Consider the following 20,338-nt stretch of genomic DNA (forward strand, 5'->3'; position numbering starts at 1 on the left):
TATATTTTCCAGGGTGTCCTATGATTGGCTATATTTGGGAGCCACTGTTCTGCACTTGATCTTAGCCAAAAGACCGAGAAGCGATTGGGAGCCACTGTTCTAAAAGATGATTTCTTGTCCTTTAATCATTTGTCATGAATGATAGAGGCTTGTACACCCTGCTGGTACTTATCTGTCGTAAAATCCGTCAAATGGTTCCATAAAATGGAATGGTTCTATAAAATCCGTCAATATGAAATCTCATGACATAAGTGAAGCAGAATGCTAAGGATGAATGTATTAAAGGCTTTAAAGCAATGGATAGTTTATCAGATTGGTGTGTTCTTTCTTTAGAACTGCCACGAACCAGACCTTGTTACCACCATCTATCTTATAAGTTCCATTTTCACTTACACAGCTGGATTGTGGAAGATATACAGGATTATCCAATTAAAGAACTGAATTTGACAAATGTGTATGTGTGTGTTTTAATGACTCCTTGAATATACCATGTTTCTTTCTTTAAATAGCCTTTTAAGGATCTTATTTTCATCTACTACAAATTTTCAGAGTAGTAAACTGTGACCAGAACAAGAGTTCTTTGGCTTAGGTAACTTTGAGAGTCACTAGTATATATGATTGGCAACCTTCAGTTTTATCCATGAATCCATCTGAATAAAACAGATGCATTTCTCTGCCTCAGTACAGAAAGCCACTAGCCTTTGCTGTGCACATCCCAGAAGCTGACCAGTGGGGTGGAAGGGTAATTCTATTGTAATTTGGCATTGATTTCCAACACCCCCGAACTGTGCAAGCCAGAACCTAGGAGTCATGTTGAATTCCTTTTTCAAACCCATCATCTTACCTGTAAGGGCCCTGCCAGCCAGGTCACAGTCTGTGCAGAGCCTGAGAGAGAGCTCATTCCTTCTACTTTACTGTACTACTTCTTGAACCACTGTGCGTGTGGGTCCCTAAGAGCCAGTCAAGTAGTTGTGGGTAGAGAGGTTTTATGTGCTTCCGTTTTCTCATTTCATTATTTTATTGTCTTATGAATAAACTATTATGAACATTACTGTTGTAATCAAGAAAAAGGTCTTTAACTTCTATATGAAACATGTCTCTCACTGATAGATGTTGTGTTCGTGATAAGGCCAGCTGAAAGGATGGGTGGTATCAGCTGCATATCTGAGGTTGTTGGTATTTTCCCTGGCTATCTTGATTCTAGCTTGTGATTCATCTAGCCCGGCATTTTGCATGATGTACTCTGCATAAAAGTTAAACAGGTGACAATATACAGCCTTGTCTTATTCTTTTCCTAATTTTTAAACTGTCATTCGTTTCATGTGAGGTTCTAACTATTACTTCTTGATCTGCATACAGGTTTCTCAGAAGACAGGTGAGGTGGTCTAGTATTCCCATCTCTTTAAGAATTTTCCACAGTTTATTGTGATCCACATGGTCAAAAGCTTTTGCGTAGATGTTTTCCTGGAATTCTCTTGTTTTATCTATGATCCAACAAATGTTGGCAATTTGATCTCTGGTTCCTCTGCCTTTTCTAAACCCAGCTTAAACATCTGGAAGTTCTCAGTTCATGTAACGTTGAAGCCTAACTTGAAGGAATTTGAGCATAATCTTACTAGCATTTGAAATGAGCACAATGCTATGGTAGTTTGAACTTTCTTTGGCATTGCCCTTCTGTGGGACTGGAATGAAAACTGGCCTTGGCCAGTCCTATGTGTTGATTATAATAAAAAAGCTGTGCATTAAATCCCTAGAATTTATTCATCTTTAACTGTAAGTTTGTACTCTAGGACTAACGTCTCCCAATCTCCTTCACCCTCCCAACCCCTTGTAACCACCATTAGACTCTGTTTCTCCAAGTTCAGCCTTTTTAGATTCCACTTATAAGTGAGATCATATGCTGTGTGTCTTTCTCTGATTTATTTTGCTTAGTGTGATGCCCTCAAGGTCTATTCATGTTGTCTTAACTATATTTTAATTGCTTAGAAGCAATATGAGAATTTACCTCTGCCAAGGATGACAAACCTAGACAACATTTTAAAAAACAGAGACATTACTTCACTGACAAATGTCCATATAGTCAAAGCTGTGGTATTTTCCAGTGTTCACGTATGAATGTGAGAGTTGGACCATAAAGAAAGCTGAGCGCCAAAGAATTGATGCTTTTGAACTGTGGTGTTGGAGAAGACTCTTAAGAGTCCCTTGGACTGCAAGGAGATCAAACCAGTCCATCCTAAAGGAAATCAGTCCTGAATATTCATTGGAAGGACTGATGCTGAAGCTAAAGCTCCAATACTTTGGCCACTGGATGTGAAGAACTGACTCATTGGAAAAGACCCTGATGCTGGGAAAGATTGAAGGCAGGAGGAAAAGGGGATGACAGAGGATGAGATGGTTGGATGGCATCACCAACTTGATGGACATGAGTTTGAGCAATCTCCGGGAGTTGGTGATGGACAGGGAAGCCTGGCGTGCTGCAATCCATTGGGTTGCAAAGAGTCGGACATGACTGAGCAACTGAACTGAACTGAAGTATGGCAGGAAGGAAAATTTCCCAAAATAACCAGACTTTTACTTTTCTGCAGTGCACTGGATCTTTCCTGCTGACAAACTTGCAGTTTGTGAAATGAGTTCATGGAGCATACCAAAGCATGCAGCAGCTCTGCCTGCTCCAGCAGATGGTGTGAATGGTTGTCTGAAGTCATCTTAGCTTCTGTCATTATGTCAGTCTGTGGAATGTTCGGGTTCATGCTTATTTTGGCCAGTTTTCACAAATGTTAGCTTTGTCTTGTTAAGTGCTAAAAGCTGTGTGTGTTATAAGTACTAACAAGATGTGTAGTACCATGATGGAAATGAAAGTGGCAATAGTGATTTTCTTTGCTCTTTTAATTTATTTTAATGTTGCTCTTAGGACAAACTTTTCAGACAAGAGGTAGAAAGCAAACATCTCAATGCCACACTCAGGACAGAAGCCTTTTTTTAATTGCAGAGTGTGATTTAGTGTGTTTCTGAAGGAGTTTGTAGCATTACAAACAGTCTTTCCTATGAAATCCTACTCTAGTTGCTTGCTTTTTTTCAGGGGGAAGAAAACCCTACCAGCATGTGTATGAGCTCAGTTTAAAGAATCTTTTTTCATTATTAATGAAATATCTCAAATATATAAGAAGACGTGTAAAGAACTTGTTTAGCCAGCATTCATCTGATTTTAGCCAACTTTAATATTTTGCTATAATTGCTCTTAAAAATGCATGTAAAGCTCATCGTTATCTCTTTCTGATTCTGTTTCCCCCCCTTCACAAAGTTAACCACTGCCATGAATTTGTTCTCTTACTCTCATGCCTATATTTATATTTTCATTTTATGTGTATGTCCACAAACAGGTAGTATTGTTTTTATTTCTTCTAAATGGTTATATTCTGGTTGATGGAATAATTAATTAACAGTCAATCTAAGTAAGAAATGGAAATTTTTATTCCAGTCAACCTGAGGATTATAACCCAAGAGACAATGTCTCAGAGAACTTTGAAAACTGTTCAGCAGAGGTAAGCGGGGTGGTCAGGACATATGTGATTTTGACAAAGGGGTGCATGCAGTCAAACATACATCTTGGTAGAAGGTTACTGTTGCTCATGAGGAGGAGATATCTTAGTTGATGGTTTTAATGATATTTTTAAAATTTATTTTCATTTGGCTGCGCTGGGTCTTAGTTACGGCATATGAACTCTCAGTTGTAGCATATGGGATCTAGTTCCCTGAGCAGAGATTGAACCTAGGCCCCCTTCATTGGAAGCATGGAATCCTGGCCACTGGATGGCCAGGGAAGTCTGTTTCAGTGCTTTTCTAAGTAAGATGTATAAGTGTTCTTCTGATGCATACTTAAATACCAAATATATGTTATTACCAATAATACTGCAGTAAGAATTCATGAGTTTCTTTAAAGTCTCTTCTATTTTAAGGAAGTAAATCACAGGGTAAAGACTGACATATTAATTAGATAAAATGGAAGATCTCTGTTTAGCTCTGGCTCTGCGCATGGCATATAGGGTCCTGTGTGGAAACTCCAAAGCCTTAAGCTGCAGTACTTACTTCCAAGTTTGGGAGAAATGAGCACGCCTAACAGTGGTGCAGGAAGTACAACACAGTAAGTCCTGTGTGCTGGTTGCGGCAGCTCTAATGTTAGAGGTTTCAGGCCAGTGATTCAGCTGTTTCTACACTAAATCAGTTGGGCTTATCTTTGTTGGCCCCTTGAGTTGATTTAATTCCAGTCGAGAGCACAGAGGTCTGATGCCTTATTAGGTCTCACTCTCTGTGTCTTTTTCTGTCTTAATTTTGAAAGCAGTAGGCAGACCCCATTCTCTCTCTCCTGTCACTTAAATCGGGCACATGTTCAGTGCTCCAGGTCTTCTTCTGTCATTTTTAAATACTGTCCTCCAGACAATGCATTGGCTGTGCAATTCTTACTTCCTCAGAGATCTCTCATTTTTGGTGCTGATCACAAAACATCCAGGATAGTGCTAATTACTATTACCATTCATGCAAAAGAAATTTCATTAGATGTAATTTTCCTTTTGTGTGGAATTTCCTCTAGGAGTTTCCTTCTACCCCTGCAAAAACAGGTCTGTGTTCCTTAAGATATGTGTTTGTGTTACTAGGAGTATTTGAAGGTGTAAAGATTCTGTAGCAGCACAGAACATGGAATACTTCAAAACAGCTGCTTTCAGAGTGTGGTTCCAGATGCATTAGCATCTTCTGGGAACTTGTTAAAAATATAAATTCTCAGGCTCACCCAGACCTTCTAAATCAGAAGCTCCAGGGGCAGGGTTCAGTGATTTTGTGTTTTAACAAGCTCACTGGAGGAGTCAGAACTCCTGGTTCAGAGGGTGCGTACATATGTACTTTGGGTTATATCGTAGGCCTGCCTTACTGCACTTTCAGGAAGGGACTAAACACTTGAGGGATGGCTGCCCGGCAGGGTTATTCGTTGTCATTGCTTAGTCATTAATGACATTCAAAAGGTATATTTTTATACATTTTGTGTGTGGTGGTGTTATAGATGGACCTTTAACTTTTGGAGGCAGCTCGGTTTCTTTTGTTGGTTATGACCAACAGTAGGAATTAGAATGCTATAAATCCTTGTTTCCAGGGTTACCTCCTTGCTGCTGATAACAGGCAGGAAATTAAAACAATCTGTGACAGTGCTTTGTTCTTATTAGCTACAGATGGTAGCTTTCAGATATGTTGCAGCAAAACATAAATAAATATAGCAGGGAGACTTCATTACTGAAGAAAAATGACTCGGCTGGGTCAAATTTATAGTCTGGGTCCATTTTAATGAAATGGGATATAGGCAACATATCAGTGTTCCATTAGCACACAAAGCATGACGACATATGAGGTTGCTAGTTTTCTTCTTTTTGGTTTAGTTTTGAGTATGTAAAACAATTGCATGATTTCAAGGTCAAAATTATAGAACAGATTTTATTCAAAGATATCTCACTTCCATGGTATCCTTTTCCCCTTGTTCTCTTGGTCCTGTATGGGTAATCATTTTGTTTGCTTTTTGGCTTATTTTTCTAGTGTTTCTCTTTGAAGATAAGTGTTTATGTGTTTATGTTCATAACTCCTCCTTTCGACTTTTACACAAAAAGTTGCATAATATACCACAATTTTTTTTAAAGAAAGCTCTATTAATTTGCAACATGTATTCAATAAAATTTACCAACTTTATGTGTACAATTTGAATTTTGACAAACTCATACAGTTGCATAGCTACCAATACAACCAAGGTTTAGATGGTTTCCATCAATCAAACAAAGAATGTCTTCATATCCTTTTGCAGCCATTCCTCTCTCCCATCTCTATGGTCTCTGATACACCATCTGCCTCCTTTCTTTTTTTTTTTTTTTTTTCTTTTTTCTTTTTTCTTCATTGATATGAATCAGCCATGGATTTACATGTATTCCCAATCCCGATCCCCCCTCCCACCTCCCTCTCCACCCGATTCCTCTGGGTCTTCCCAGTGCACCAGGCCGGAGCACTTGTCTCATGCATCCCACCTGGGCTGGTGATCTGTTTCACCATAGATAGTATACATGCTGTTCTTTTGAAATATCCCACCCTCACATTCTCCCACAAAGTTCAGAAGTCTGTTCTGTATTTCTGTGTCTCTTTTTCTGTTTTGCATATAGGGTTATCATTATCACCTTTCTAAATTCCATATATATGTGTTAGTATGCTGTAATGTTCTTTATCTTTCTGGCTTACTTCACTCTGTATAAGGGGCTCCAGCTTCATCCATCTCATTAGAACTGGTTCAAATGAATTCTTTTTAATGGCTGAGTAATATTCCATGGTGTATATGCACCACAGCTTCCTTATCCATTCATCTGCTGATGGGCATCTAGGTTGCTTCCATGTCCTGGCTATTATAAACAGTGCTGTGATGAACATTGGGGTACACGTGTCTCTTTCCATCTGCCTCCTTTCTATCACTATATTTACTTTTTCTAGAATCTCACATAGTTTTTGTGTGTGTATGTATGTGACTTCTTTCACCCGGTATAATTCTTAGAATGTTCAACCATAGTGCACCAATCATTATTTTATCCCATTTTATTGCTGAATAGTGTTCCACTGTTTATACATTACAGTTGATAGACATTGTTTGGTTGTTTCTTTCAAACTTTTTATTTTGAAATACTTTTGGACTTATAGAATAATGACAAAAGTAGTACAAAGAGATTCCATATAGCCCTCCCCCAGCTTCATCTAGTGATAACATCCCATATGGCCACGGTACAATACAACACTGTGACCTAAAACACAGGCTTTATTTCAATTTTAGTTTTTCTATTGCTTTTAGTTGTTATGTGTCTTTGGTCTCTTTTAATGTGGACAATTCCTTGATCTTTCCATATCTTTTGTATTTTTCATTTACTTATTTAGCAGCACTTCATGGTTTGTACAATCTGAGTTCCCCAATCAGGCCCACAGCAGTGGGAGTGCAGAGTCCTACTCAGAGGACTGCCAGGGAATTCCCTCTGTGTCTTTCTTTAAAAGAGTACTTGTCTGGGTATTTTGTTGGCAACCTACTCCAGTATTCTTGCTTGGAAAATTCCGTGGAAAGAGGAGCCTGGCAGGATATAGTCCATGGGGTCACAAAGAGTCTGACACGACTGAGCACAGGATGCACATCAGGTATTTTGTAGAATGTCCTTCGATTTGTCTGGTGATGAGACTGCAGTTTCAGATTTTGGGGAAGAATACTACAGAGGTGATGTGCCCTGCTCATGGTCTTATGTTAGGTGCTGCATAATATCAATATGTCTTATTACTTGTAGTTTATTGTGTTAGTTGCTCAACTATATCTGACTCTCAGACCCTAGCCCACCAGTCTTCTCTGTCCATGGGATTCTCCAGGCAAGAATACTGGAGTGGATAGCCATTCCCTTCTCCAGGGGATCTTCTCAACCCAGGAATTGAATCCCATTCTCCTGCATTGCAGGCAGATTCTTTATTGTCTGAGCCACTGGGGAAGCCCCCTATTACTGGTAAAGTTAACCCTAATTACTTGATTAAAGGAGTGTCTGCCATGTTTCTCCATAGTAAAGTTACTGCTTTTCCTTTTCTGTAGTCTGTTCCTTAGAAGCAAATTGTTGCTTTTTAAATTGTGATGTACATCAATGTGGGCTTTCCAAGTGGCGCTAGTGGCAAAGAGTGAAGTGAAGTCGCTCAGTCGTGTCCCACTCTTTGTGACCCCATGAACTGTAGCTTACCAGGCTCCTCCATCCATGGGATTTTCCAGGTAAGAGTACTGGAGTGGGTTGCCATTTTCCTTCTCCAGGGGATCTTCCTGACCCAGGGATTGAACCCAGGTCTCCCGCATTGCAGGCAGACACTTTACTATGGAGACATAAGAGATGCAGATTTGATCCCTGGATCAGGAAGATCCCCTGGAGGAGGGCATGGCAACCCACTCCAGTATTCTTCCCTGGAGAATCCCATGGACAGAGGAACCTGGCAGGCTATAGTCCACAGGGTTGAAAAGAGTCGGACACAACTGAAGCAACTTGGCACACATACGTGCACGTACATCAGTGTGCATGGGAACATAGTTTGGCAACTCTCTTAACCATAATTATAGTAATAGTAATATTACTATCTACCACTGATCCCACCTGCATATTTCTAAACACAAGTGGATTATCTTATTTAATTCTCAGGATATCCCTATGAGGTAGAAGCTTTTTTCATGACCATTTTATAGCTGAGAAGATTGAGGCATAGAGTGCCTTGCTCAAGATTCAGCAGTTAGTGATGGAGCCAGATGCTAACATAAGCGTAACTCCAGGGCCAACATTTAACACATGCCATATGGTTGTTGTCAGAACTTAGAAGGGTATGTTCTCATTCTTTGCCAGAGAAGACAAATGAACACTTCCTATATTTGACAATTCTCTTTTGTTCTTTAAGAAAAAAAAATTTGTTTTTACTTTCAGGAGATTTCCTTGTGTGACTCAAGATTTTAGTCAGCTATGAGTGGCAGTACCGTTACATTGAAATCATGGAGAACTCCAGGATCCTTTGGGGAGCATTGAGAATCTATTTTTGAACTTCTTTCAAAAACACAGCTGAAGGTTAGGGCCTCATATTCAGAATAGAAAACTGCTTTTGGAGAAGGAGTATCTACTTAAAAGAATGGCCCTGAGCCTTCTCCTCCCTGGATTTTATCAACCTCTCTCAACAGGGGTGTTGTGTTTATCTGTATGTCTAAACCCCACATGTTCACTTCTGTTTACCCCACTAATGACTGCTCTGCGACAGTCAGGTGTGTCTCTGAATAGCCTAACACAGGCAGTGACAGCTGTGTTTAATGATGACTCAGTATCAATGATGACTCTCTTCTAGTAGCGACGGAGCCACGGAAGGTTGGGCTGTGTGGGTGGACATTTGCACATCTTCTCTGTGACTCACTCAGCAGCCTGCCTTTCCGAGGGGAAATAGCAGTAGGTGGCTACAAGCTCTATTCATCTCCTCCCTTCTGTCTCATGCTGTGTGGATTGGGTATCCCCAAATCTCTGAAATTACACAGCTAGATGACTTGGTTATACCCAGTCTGCCACGCTGTTCAGATATGAGTGTAGTTTTTAACAATAAAGTTTTTGTTTCGAAATGTCTGTTGTAAGCCTGGTCACATGTGACCGTGTCCACAGGGTAAACCAGACACTGTTCATCACCCAGAGCCAACCTGAATAGGCACACACATAAAAACTATAGTGTTAATTTCCTTAGGAAGGGAGGAAGGCAACTATTTAGAATGAGTCTGATGCTTGCATACAATAGCTAGAAAATATTATAAGAGTAGAAAATTATTTAGGATAGTAATAACAGAGGTCAAGTTTATGGATATCTGGATATAGCTTCAGAAGTCAGAAAGCTAATGTCATATTATACAGAAGTATATGCTGGATCAAATTTTATTTAGTCAAAATAAAGGGCAAAGGTTTTTAGAGCCTGCAGCAGCTACCTGGAAAAAAAGATGGTGTTTAATCTCATTATTTTAACTTTTTATGTCATTATTTTAACTTTCTCTCATATAGAGTTTTCTACATGTTCATTATAGACAAAGTGTTAGGTACAAGAAGATGTGAGGTAGAAAGTGAAAGTAGCCCATTTTTATCGCCAGAAACACCCATTCTTTTGTTTTGCATAGTTTGTCTCCTTTCCTCCTTTTTCTTTTCCTCTCTTATGCTGCAAATACACTGGTAATCCTGCATTTTAAATGTAATACCATATGCTAAGGATTTTCTATCATTTAAAGAAAAGACTTTGCTAATTTGGTGGAAGAAAAATAGCTAGTTTTAATTTGCATGCTGTTCATGTTTTAATTAGGATTAACATTCTTGACTGTCAATTTATATGTAACCTATGGAGTGCTAACTTCTCTATTCTTTATTTTGCTGTAAAATTGGAAACATTACTAAAGCAAGCCTCTGGTTTCAGATGTCCTAAATGATGCCATATTTGATGAAGATCATGATGAGATGGTGATTGTGAAGGACATAGACATGTTTTCCATGTGTGAACATCATCTAGTACCTTTTGTTGGAAAGGTAAGTTTTTCTGTGTTGTTTCATAACAATGTTTAAAAGCACAATGACAGTTTTAAAGTTAGGATAATTATATTTTAAACTGTCACCTGGTAATTCTTAATATCCCAGATACACATGAATATCTATTCTTTATCAGCCCAACTAATTTAATGGCTGGAAAGGAACTAAATAGAAACAAGTAGCAAAAGCCCTTCAGGGCAAGCATTTCACAGTAAATACCATGTTAATAGGTTAAAATAATGAGATTAAAGACCATCTTTTTTTCTAGGTACCTGCTGCAGTCTCTGAAAAACCTTTGCCCTTTATTTTAACTAAATAATATTTGATCCAAGCTATACTTCCGTGTAATATGACATGAGTGGTAATGATTGCAGAATTCCTTGTGGCAGAGGTTATAGTATTAGTGGATTTGTTTCCAACCCTTTTAAAATATTTTAGGAAAAATGCATCTGTGAGCTAGATAAAGTTAATTAAATACCCCTCTGAGAACAAGTGGGTTCCCAAGAGTTGTCCTGTTCTCTTCCCTCCTCCCATATCATAATTTTATTTTATATTTTTACTTTTTATTAATAATTTTTGAATGGAAGACTTATAGGAAATAGTGGTATGAATATACCTATCACCTAAATTTAATGTGTTAACATTTGCCTCACATTTTTTGTTAAAGTATTTCTTTCATTTTTGCGAAATGAAACGTAGAAAAATGTACAACTCATTAGGGTATTCCCTACTACCTCACAGATCAAGAACTAGAACACTATCAATGTCTGGAAAGCTCAGCTTGTGCCCCTTGTTAATCCCCAACCCATCTTGTCAGCACAGTATATGGATTTCTAACATTATAGATTGATTGGTTTTTCTTGTTTTTCAATTACTGTATATAAATAGGTGGAGTCTGCAACATGTACTCTTTCGTATTTGGCTTCTTTTGTTCTACATTGCAAGAGTCATTAATGTTATTGCCTGTCATTGTAGTTTGTTTATTTTCATTGCTATATATAATTCCTTTGTACAAACATACCACAATTTATTGTTCTGTTTTTGGTGGATATTTGTATTTTTTTCCTCTCTCTCTGTGTTTGAGTGTTTTGGTTGGTGGTGGTGGTGATTTTTTTGTTTTTTGTTTTTTTTTCTTTTTGGCTATTACAAACAATACTGCTACCAGCATTCTTTTGATGTACAGATGCATCATATTTCTTTTTAACATTTTTATTTATTTTTTAATTAAAAAAAAATATTATTTATTTATTGGCCACATCATGTGGCTTATAGGATCTCAGTTCTCCAACAAGAGATTGAACCTGGGCCATGGTAGTGAAAACCCAGAATCCTAACCACGAGGCAACCAGGGAACTCCCTAATTTATTTTTTACTTCAAGTATAGTTGCTTTACAATATTATATTAGCTTCAGGGCTATAGTAAAGTTGTTCAGCTATATACGTATCTATATTTCAGACTTGTGCATTATAGGTTACTATAAGATACTGAATATACTTCCCTGTACAATACAGTAAATACTCATTCCCTATCTGTTTTATGTATAGTAGTTTGTATCCTAATTTATCCCCCTCCTCTTGCCTTTCCCTTTAGTAGCCATATGTTTGTTTTCTATGTCTATTAGTCTGTTTCTATTTTGTATATTATTTTTGAGATTCCACATATAAGTGATATCATATGATATTTGCCTTTCCCTTTCTGACTTATTTCACCTAGTGTTCTCTAGCTCAATCCATGTTGCTGCAAATGGCAATACTTCATTCTTTTTTATGGCTGAGTAATAGTCCACTGGAGAATCCCAAGGATGGAGGAGCCTGGTGGGCTGCAGTCCATGGGGTCGCAAAGAGTTGGACACAACTGAGCGACTTAACTAACTAATAGTCCACTGTATACATATAACTGGGCTTCCCTGGTGGCTCAGACGGTAAAGAGTCTGCCTGCAATGTGGAAGACCTGGGTTCGATCGCTGGGTTGGGGAGATGCCCTGCAGAAGAAAATGGCAATCCACTCCAGTATTCTTGCCTGCAGAATCCCACAGCAGAGGAGCCTGGCAGGCTACAGTCCATGGAGTCGCAGAGTCAGACACAACTGAGCAACTAACATACACACACACACATACATATAACACATCGTCATAAACCAGTTGTCTCTTGATGGGCACTTGAGTTGTTTCTATGTCTTGGCTATTGTATTAATGAATAGTGCTGCTGTGAACATTGTGATGTTCATATAGATAGTGCTACTGTGAACATTCTTTTTGAATTAGAGTTTGCATCTTTTCTGGATATATGCCTGGGAGTGGGGCTGCTGGATCATATGGTAACTCTAGTTTTTTTAAAAGGAACCTCCATTCTGTTTTTCCACAATGGCTACACCAATTTGCATTCTCACCAACAGTGTAAGAGGGTTCCCTTTTCTCCACACCCTATCCAGCATTTATTATTTGTAGACTTCTTGATGATGGTCAGTCTGATTTATGTGAAATGATACTTTGTTGTGGTTTTGAGTGCATTTCTCTAATAATTAGCATTTTTTTCATGTGCCTGTTGGCCATCTGTATGTCTTCTTTGGAGAAATGTCTGTTTAGGTCTTCTGCCCATTTTTTGATGCATTGTTTTTTTCAATATTGTGTTGTATGACCTGTTTGTATATTTTGCATATTAACCCTTTGTTGATCCCATCATTTGCAAATATTTTCTCTCATTACATAGATTGTCTTTTTGTTTTGTCAATGATTTTCTTTGCTGTGTAAAAGCTTGTAAGTTTGATCAGATCCCATTTGTTTATTTTTGCTTTTATTTCTTTAGTCTTGGGAGACTGATCTAAGAAAATATTGCTATGACTTACGTCAGAAAATGTTTTGTCTATGTTCTCTTCTAGTAGTTTTATGGTGTGTTATGTCTTATATTTAGGTCTTTAAACCATGTTGAGTTTATTTTTATTTATAGTTCGAGGGAATGTTCTGATTTCATTAATGTCCATGTAGCTGTCCTACTTTCCCAACACCATTTATTGAAGAGACTGTCTTTTCTGCATCGTATATTGTCTCCTCTGTCACAGATTGACTGTAAGTAAGTACGTGGATTTATTTGGGGGCTTTCTGTCCTGTTCCACTGATTTCTGTGCACTGGAGCTTTGTAGTATTGTCCAAAGTCTGAGAGAACTATGCCTCCAGCTTTTCTCTTTTCCCTCAGGATTGTTTTGACAAATATAGTGAATTGTAAATGGCAATTCTAGTAAATTTTAGTGTTACTTGTTTCAGTTCTGTGATTAGGTATTTTGATTTTTACAAATAGTTTACAAATTTGGGAAACTCAGCAGTGGCCACAGGACTAGAAAAGGTCAGTTTTCATTCCGGTCCCTAAGAAAGGCAATGCCAAAGAATGCTCAAACTACCACACAGTTGCACTCATCTCACACGCTAGTAAAGGAATGCTCAAAATTTTCCAAGCCAGGCTTCAACAGTACATGAACCGTGAACTTCCAGATATTCAAGCTGGATTTAGAAAAGGCAGAGGAACCAGAGATCAAACTGCCAACATCTGTTGGATCATCAAAAAAGCAGGAGAGTTCCAGAAAAACATCTACTTCTGCTTTATTGACTATGCCAAAGCTTTTGACTGTGTGGACCACAACAAACTCTGGAAAATTCTGAAAGAGATGGGAATACTAGACCTCTTGACCTGCCTCTTGAGAAATCTGTATGCAGGTCAGGAAGCAACAGTTAGAACTGGACATGGAACAACAGACTTGTTCCAAATAGGGAAAGGAGTACATCAAGGCTGTATATTGTCACCCTGCTTATTTAACTTATATGCAGAGTACATCATGAGAAATGCTGGGCTGGATGAAGCACAAGCTGGAATCAGGATTGCCAGGAGAAATATCAGTAACCTCAGATATGCAGATGACACCACCCTTATGGCAGAAAGCGAAGAAGAACTAAAGAGCCTCTTGATGAAAGTGAAAGAGGAGAGTGAAAAAGTTGGCTTAAACTCAACATTCAGAAAACTAAGGTCATGGAATCTGGTCCTGTCACTTCATGGCAAATAAATGGGGAAACAGTGGCAGACTTTATTTTTTGGGGCTCCAAAATCACTGCAGATGGTGACTGCAGCCATGAAATTAAAAGACGCTTGCTCCTTGGAAGAAAATCTATAACCAACCTAGACAGCATATTAAAAAGCAAAGACATTACTTTGCCAAAAAATGTCCTGTTTAGTCAAAGCTATGGTTTTTCCAGTAGTCATGTATGGATATGGGAGTTGGACTATAAAGAAAGCTGAGCGCTGAAGAATTGATGCTTTTGAACTGTGGTGTTGGAGAAGACTCTTGAGAGTTGCTTGGACTGCAAGGAGAGCCAACAAGTCCGTCCTAAAGGAAATCAGTCCTGAATATTCATTGGAAGGACTGATGCTGAAGCTGAAACTCCAATGCTTTGGCCACCTGATATAAAGAACTGACTCATTTGAAAAGACCCTGATACTGGGAAAGATTGAAGGCGGGAGGAGGAGGGGATGAGAGAGGATGAGATGGTTGGATGGCATCACCAACTCAATGGACATGAGTTTGAGTAAACTCCAGGAGCTGGCGATGGACAGGGAGGCCTGGCGTTCTGCAGTCCATGGGGTTGTAAAGAGTCAGACACAACTGAGCGACTGAACTGAACTGGGGATTGCATTAAATCTGTAGATATGTATTTGGAGTCATATGGCCATTTTCACAGTAAAAATCCTTCTAATCCAAGAGGATGGTATATATTTCCATTTCTTTGAATCATCTATACTAGCAGCACTCCTCCCATGCACCCCTGCCTCCCTCAGCAAGCATTTTGGACTGGAAGTGTGGAAGCCAGGTGGAGCCACAGCCAGTCTCCCTTCACTGACTGCTAGCAAGCTAGCATGTATACATTCCTTGCGAGAAGAGTCCAGGCCGCTCCAGCCCCTCTTCTATTCAAGCAGACCTCCCAGTAGGCAAGGGGGCTCCGCAGGGGGAGGGTCTGCACCTGTGGGCCTTCTTTCGTAGGGGCACTGGCCCTGATGCCTTCTTTTTTTTCCATAATCAAATCTCTACCTGATTACATGGAAATCTTTCTTATAGCTTTGGTTATATAAGAAATCTTTTGTCAGTTTCTAGTTGGTTTTCTTTGTGAGTTGTTCCACGTGTAGATGGATTTTTGATGTGACTTTGGGGGGTGGGGGAAGCTGAGCTCCATATCCTCCTTCTCTGCCATCTTGACCGACCTCTCACATGAATTTCTTTAGCAGTGTACCTAGGAGTGGAACTGCCGATACAGGGTATACCTATGTTCAACTTATTAAATACTGACTTTTAGCTTTCCAAATTGGTTGTAGCAATTTGGTACAGTTTACATTTCATTTACTCTCATGAGTCCTAGTCACTCACATCCTCATCAACATTTGGCACTTTTAGTGTTTTTAAGTTTAGTATTCTGATGTGTGTGTAGTGGCATCTCTTTTTAAACCTTTTATTGTAGAAATTCTCAAACATATCTAAGAATAGGTAGATTAGTATATAATATTCCATGTTTCCATCAACCAGTTTCAACAGTTGTCAGTAAAGGGCCAGTCTTGTTCTATTAATATATGCGTCCCCACTGGACTGTTTTGAAGCAAATCCTAGATGACATTTTTTTTCCTGTAATTTCTTCCAGCATATTTCTCTAAAAGATAAGGATTTTTTTTTTGAGAAATATAACTGATTGGATTATCAACCTTAAAAGTTGGCAGTAAGTCCTTTAATATATTGAAGTATCTTAGACAACAGGACTCTTCATTACTAATTATTAATACCCATCTCTAAAATATTCTTACTTAGCCACAGTAGCACTACCGTAGACAAAAGTGTGCATGTTCTAGTTGCTTAGTCATGTCCAACTCTGCAACCCCATGGACTGTAGCCCGCCAGGCTCCTCTGTCCATGGGATTCTCCAGGCAAGAATACTAAAGCAGGCTGCCATCTCCTCCTCCAGGGCATCTTCCCGACCCAGAGATTAAACCAGCATCTCTTGCGTCTCCTGCAGTGGCAGGTGGGTTTTGTACCACTGTGCCACCTGGGAAGCCCAGACAAAACTAACAGTAATTCCTAAATAGCATCTAATAACTAATCCATATTATATTTTCTCAGGTGTTTCAACTGTCTTGTGGTTGGTTTGTTTAAACCAGAATCCAAATAAGGCTTATACATTTGGTTGTTATGCATCTGAAGTCTCTTATTTTAAAATAGTCTCCCCTGACAGCCACCCACCTATCCACGCTAATGACATTCTTTTACTCAACTAACTAGGCCAATTGTTCTATAGAGCCTCTCAGTTTCTGAATTTGCTCTCCATTCAGTCTTTGGATTTTTCCATATACTAGATTTGATCTAAAACTTCTTAAGTTTAAGGTTAAAAACATATTTGAATAGAGTAGTTCATTGGGATGCTGAGAGCTCTGTATTCCATCATATCAGGAGGCATATATGGTCTGGTAGTTCCACAATTAATGATGCTCGACTGTGACAGCAGGGTTCAGGATTTTAAAACATGAGGGAACGTGTGAGCTCGTCTCCACCTTTTAAGTGAGAAAGCTAGGCTTAGGAAGCTATGACTTGTCCAAGAAGACACAGGGGGTTAGTCTGGGGCCAAATCCAGGAGCTTGATCCTGTACTCAGCCTCTCTCCACTGTACCCTTTTACCTTCTGCTATGGTTGCCTCTGTGTCTGTGCTCTCATTAGCTCTGTTTTTGAACATATTATTCAGTGATGATTGTCTAAAGTGGTCATTTAGATGATGGGATCTTAAGGAAGACTAAAAATTGTGCAAACAAATTATAGCTCTGCATATAAGTATGTAAATCTCGATGATACTTCTGTATCTTGGTTCTATGGGGAAGTTTCCACTCTAATTTTTCTTTGAAATACCCAGTGTCCAGGTGCTACATAATTTTTTCTTTCTGCTGACCAGGAAGGTGATGAGTTGGTATTCTCAGACTCCCGAAGCATAGCACCCATTACTATGACCAATGACTAATTAGTCATTAAAATGACTAATTACTGATTATTGAAGTGTACAGTAAATATTGGGTGAACAAATGCAACTAAGACTGGCAAATTGTCATGCAAATGAATTAGTCATTTTATATTAGGTAAATTGATTGCCTATAAATGATCGTTTATTAATCTTTTTGGAGAACTTAATGTCCTCTCATACTTGACTGAAAGGTAACATTTTCATACTAGATATTAACCAGTGCTCTGTAAGATTATAGAAATGGCTTTGCTTTATAGTAGGTCCTACAAGAATTTAGGACTTAGGATCCAGGTTCATTCTGAGTCCCAGCTGGTAACTGTGTCCTTTTTTCCCCTGTCAGGAGGATGGTGTTCTCCAGCAGCTTAGAAATGGGGCTTCCCAGCACGACAGAGGGCCTCGGCACCCTCTTTCTGTGCAACAGAGATCTGCAACAGGGTGGGATTCAAGGCCACCATGATGTGTGGAATGGCAATATTTGTAGTTACAGTTTTAGCTGTTTAAAGGACGCCTTCTTTAACTACATTTTAATGTTGCTGTGGGATAATTTGCACTTTCCTGAGAAAGTTTCCTCTCAACAGAGGAAGGATTTTAAGAATTGTATCCAGAGTTTAACTTCACAAGGAAATACCACAACTATACTTCAAGCTTGTCATTTTATTAATAATCATTCTTATTTCCCTTTTATTTCATTTATGTAATTTTTCATTATTTATGCAAGTGCTTCATTTTCTATCTTAAAGTATCTAGATGTTTTAGAAATATGTTTTCACTGTGCTGAACTACATAGTAAGTATACTGTATTGTTTCCTTTTATCACAAAGAAGTACTGTGTTTCACTTAGTTCATGATTTCTGTCTCTTCTCTGAAGGTCCATATCGGTTATCTTCCTAACAAGCAAGTTCTTGGCCTCAGCAAACTTGCTCGGTAAGTATGACTGTAGTGAATAAGAGGACAGGTTTATAGGACCTGTCCCTTCATGGTGAAAATCTTATCAAGCTTTGTCTCTTGATCCATGTGGATCTCACTTGGAAGGCACATTCCAACTTACTTCATGGTTGCAGAGATAATATATAGACATATATGTAGTCTGTCTAAGACAGACTTAGAGGACCTGAAACACAGATGCCCTTTTCTTTTCACTCCTCTGTTGGCCTGCCTTCCTTCTCCACCTCCCACCTGCACAGCCTTGAAGCCTTACCTCACACTTTTCTCGGCAGAGCCTTCCTGACTGGAGAGGCCCTGAGGGTAAGTTCAGCTCAGCCCTGTTCTTTTTTTTTTTTTTTTTTTTCATTTTTTAATTGAAGGATAATTGCTTTATAGAATTTTGTGGTTTTCTGTCATACATCAACAAGAATCAGCCATAAGTACACCCAGCTCCCATTCTTTAAGGGTGGTTTAGCTAAGAGGGCTGAGAGAGGAAACCTGGGCGGAGGTGTAACTGCACTGCACTTCTGACTTTTAAACGAACCCCCATTGGGCCTCAGCCCTGCTTTCCACTGTGCCTGGGTACCTCCATGCCTCTCTCTGGGTCCTGCAGGGCCAGTTGGTTCACTTCTGGTTCCTCTCACTCTTCAGATCCAAGACTATGCCTTCCTTGACTTTTTCATCCCCGCCGCTCCCCCAGCTCTATTCTGAGAATGCTTACTCTCCTGTTTCTCTTTGTGCTACAGTCCTTTTTTCTCTTTATCCTGTGGGTTCAGGGCTTTACTACTATTCTTAAGTTTTAGGAAAGAAGTGGTGATATACCAGCATGGTCGCCTGTGTTTAGCTAGAAGTCAACCTGAGGGTTAGTGTTTATATATCTCTGATAGGAACAGTGGAATATTGGGGGCCAGACCTAAATACCCTTTTGTATAGTTTCCTTGTATAGCATTAGTGACTCCTGTGTGATGAGGAAATACTGGGAGGTGTGTGTATTGGAGGAGGTTAAAATGAAGGAGTAGGTAATGAAATGCAGTCATTGTCCCCCTCCTTCTAAAAATAAAGCAAGCTAAGTTGGATAACTTGACTGAGGTGAAAGTGAGCATAGCAAACTTGAAATAAACATAACTTTGTGACCAACCGACTATCCTATGGCTCTGATATGTTCCTGTTTCTTCGCCACTTAGACGATCCTGAAACAGTGGTCCAAATCCTTTCCAATTCTGTGTTGGACTCTGTAAATACCACCCCAGCAGTCTGACACCTGCTTTCCACAGCAGTTCTTTTTACTTTGTTTTCATGTCCATGTTCTTACTCATTTCTTCTAGGGATTAAGGAGAAAGTAGGTAGAAGAGAGAAATTTAACTTCCCTAGTTTCTGACCTCATTCCTCAATCTCACAACCAGACAGAGCTCCTTGGTACCATGAAAGGATGTTCTTAAAATCATAACTATTGCTTTACTGCAGTCAGGCTCTTAATACAAATATGCAAGCATGTTGGTGTCTTTCAGTGATCTGTATCCAATGGCAGTGCCAAGGAGTGGCTGAAAAATAGCACGGGTGGTGGTGGTGGGGTAATTTACCTTATTATAATTTCTATTAGCAACCTTCTCCCCAATAACTTTTACTCCCAAATGATAAAGTTATATCAACTGAATACAAGTGTCTTTATTGTAATTGGTTATGCTTACTGTTTTCTAATAAATAATCTAAGTAAGTTCAGTGGGCTTGCTGTGCAAACATAGAAGTAGGCCCAGTCCCCTGGTACCCTCTTTTCCAGCACGATTGCCAGTCCTACACTTCGTATAGAAATCTTGGCCCTGCTCCCACCTGTAGACTCTCTGTGTGTGAAAGGTGTAAAATAGATAGTTTTTATACTGTAAAAAGCCTGGCAGACTACACTAGGCTGTGGTCTTAATGTAAGCAGTCTTCTCTAGAAGACCTCACTGTGTGTAGACCATGAGCAGCACTTTATAGAAATGGGTGTGAGAGTGATCTAGTGAGGTCCTTGAAGAAGTGGTGACTTGAGGGTGGAAGGGAATAGCCTTTGGTTATTTCCTTTCCTAATGGGAGAAAAAGCTCTCCAATAATTAAGCTTTTATGAACAATACAAAGGGGTTAATTATTAGCATGGGGATTTGTCCTTAGACGAATAGGATTAAAACGTAAGACACCAAAAAAAGGAACCAAAGAACTGAAAACTGAGTGTATATTAGTTTCAGATATTTTGTAAAGGTTTTAAATAAAAGATCTATTAAATAAAAAGAAGGCTAA

At 39.1% G+C, this 20,338-nt stretch overlaps 1 protein-coding gene across 2 annotated transcripts in view; it reads left to right on the top strand.

Annotated features, from left to right (window-relative positions):
- Positions 1–20,338, top strand: part of GCH1 (GTP cyclohydrolase 1) — a 53,583-nt gene that overhangs the window by 23,114 nt on the left and 10,131 nt on the right. For both annotated transcript variants that reach the window (XM_043920373.1, XM_043920372.1), the window contains exons 2-3: positions 10,003–10,112; positions 18,012–18,067. In XM_043920373.1, coding sequence (XP_043776308.1) covers positions 10,003–10,112; positions 18,012–18,067 — 166 coding nt within the window. The remainder of the gene's footprint in view (positions 1–10,002; positions 10,113–18,011; positions 18,068–20,338) is intronic.

The sequence above is a fragment of the Cervus elaphus genome, chromosome 12, assembly GCF_910594005.1.
Source record: "Cervus elaphus chromosome 12, mCerEla1.1, whole genome shotgun sequence".
Lineage (NCBI taxonomy): Eukaryota > Metazoa > Chordata > Mammalia > Artiodactyla > Cervidae > Cervus > Cervus elaphus.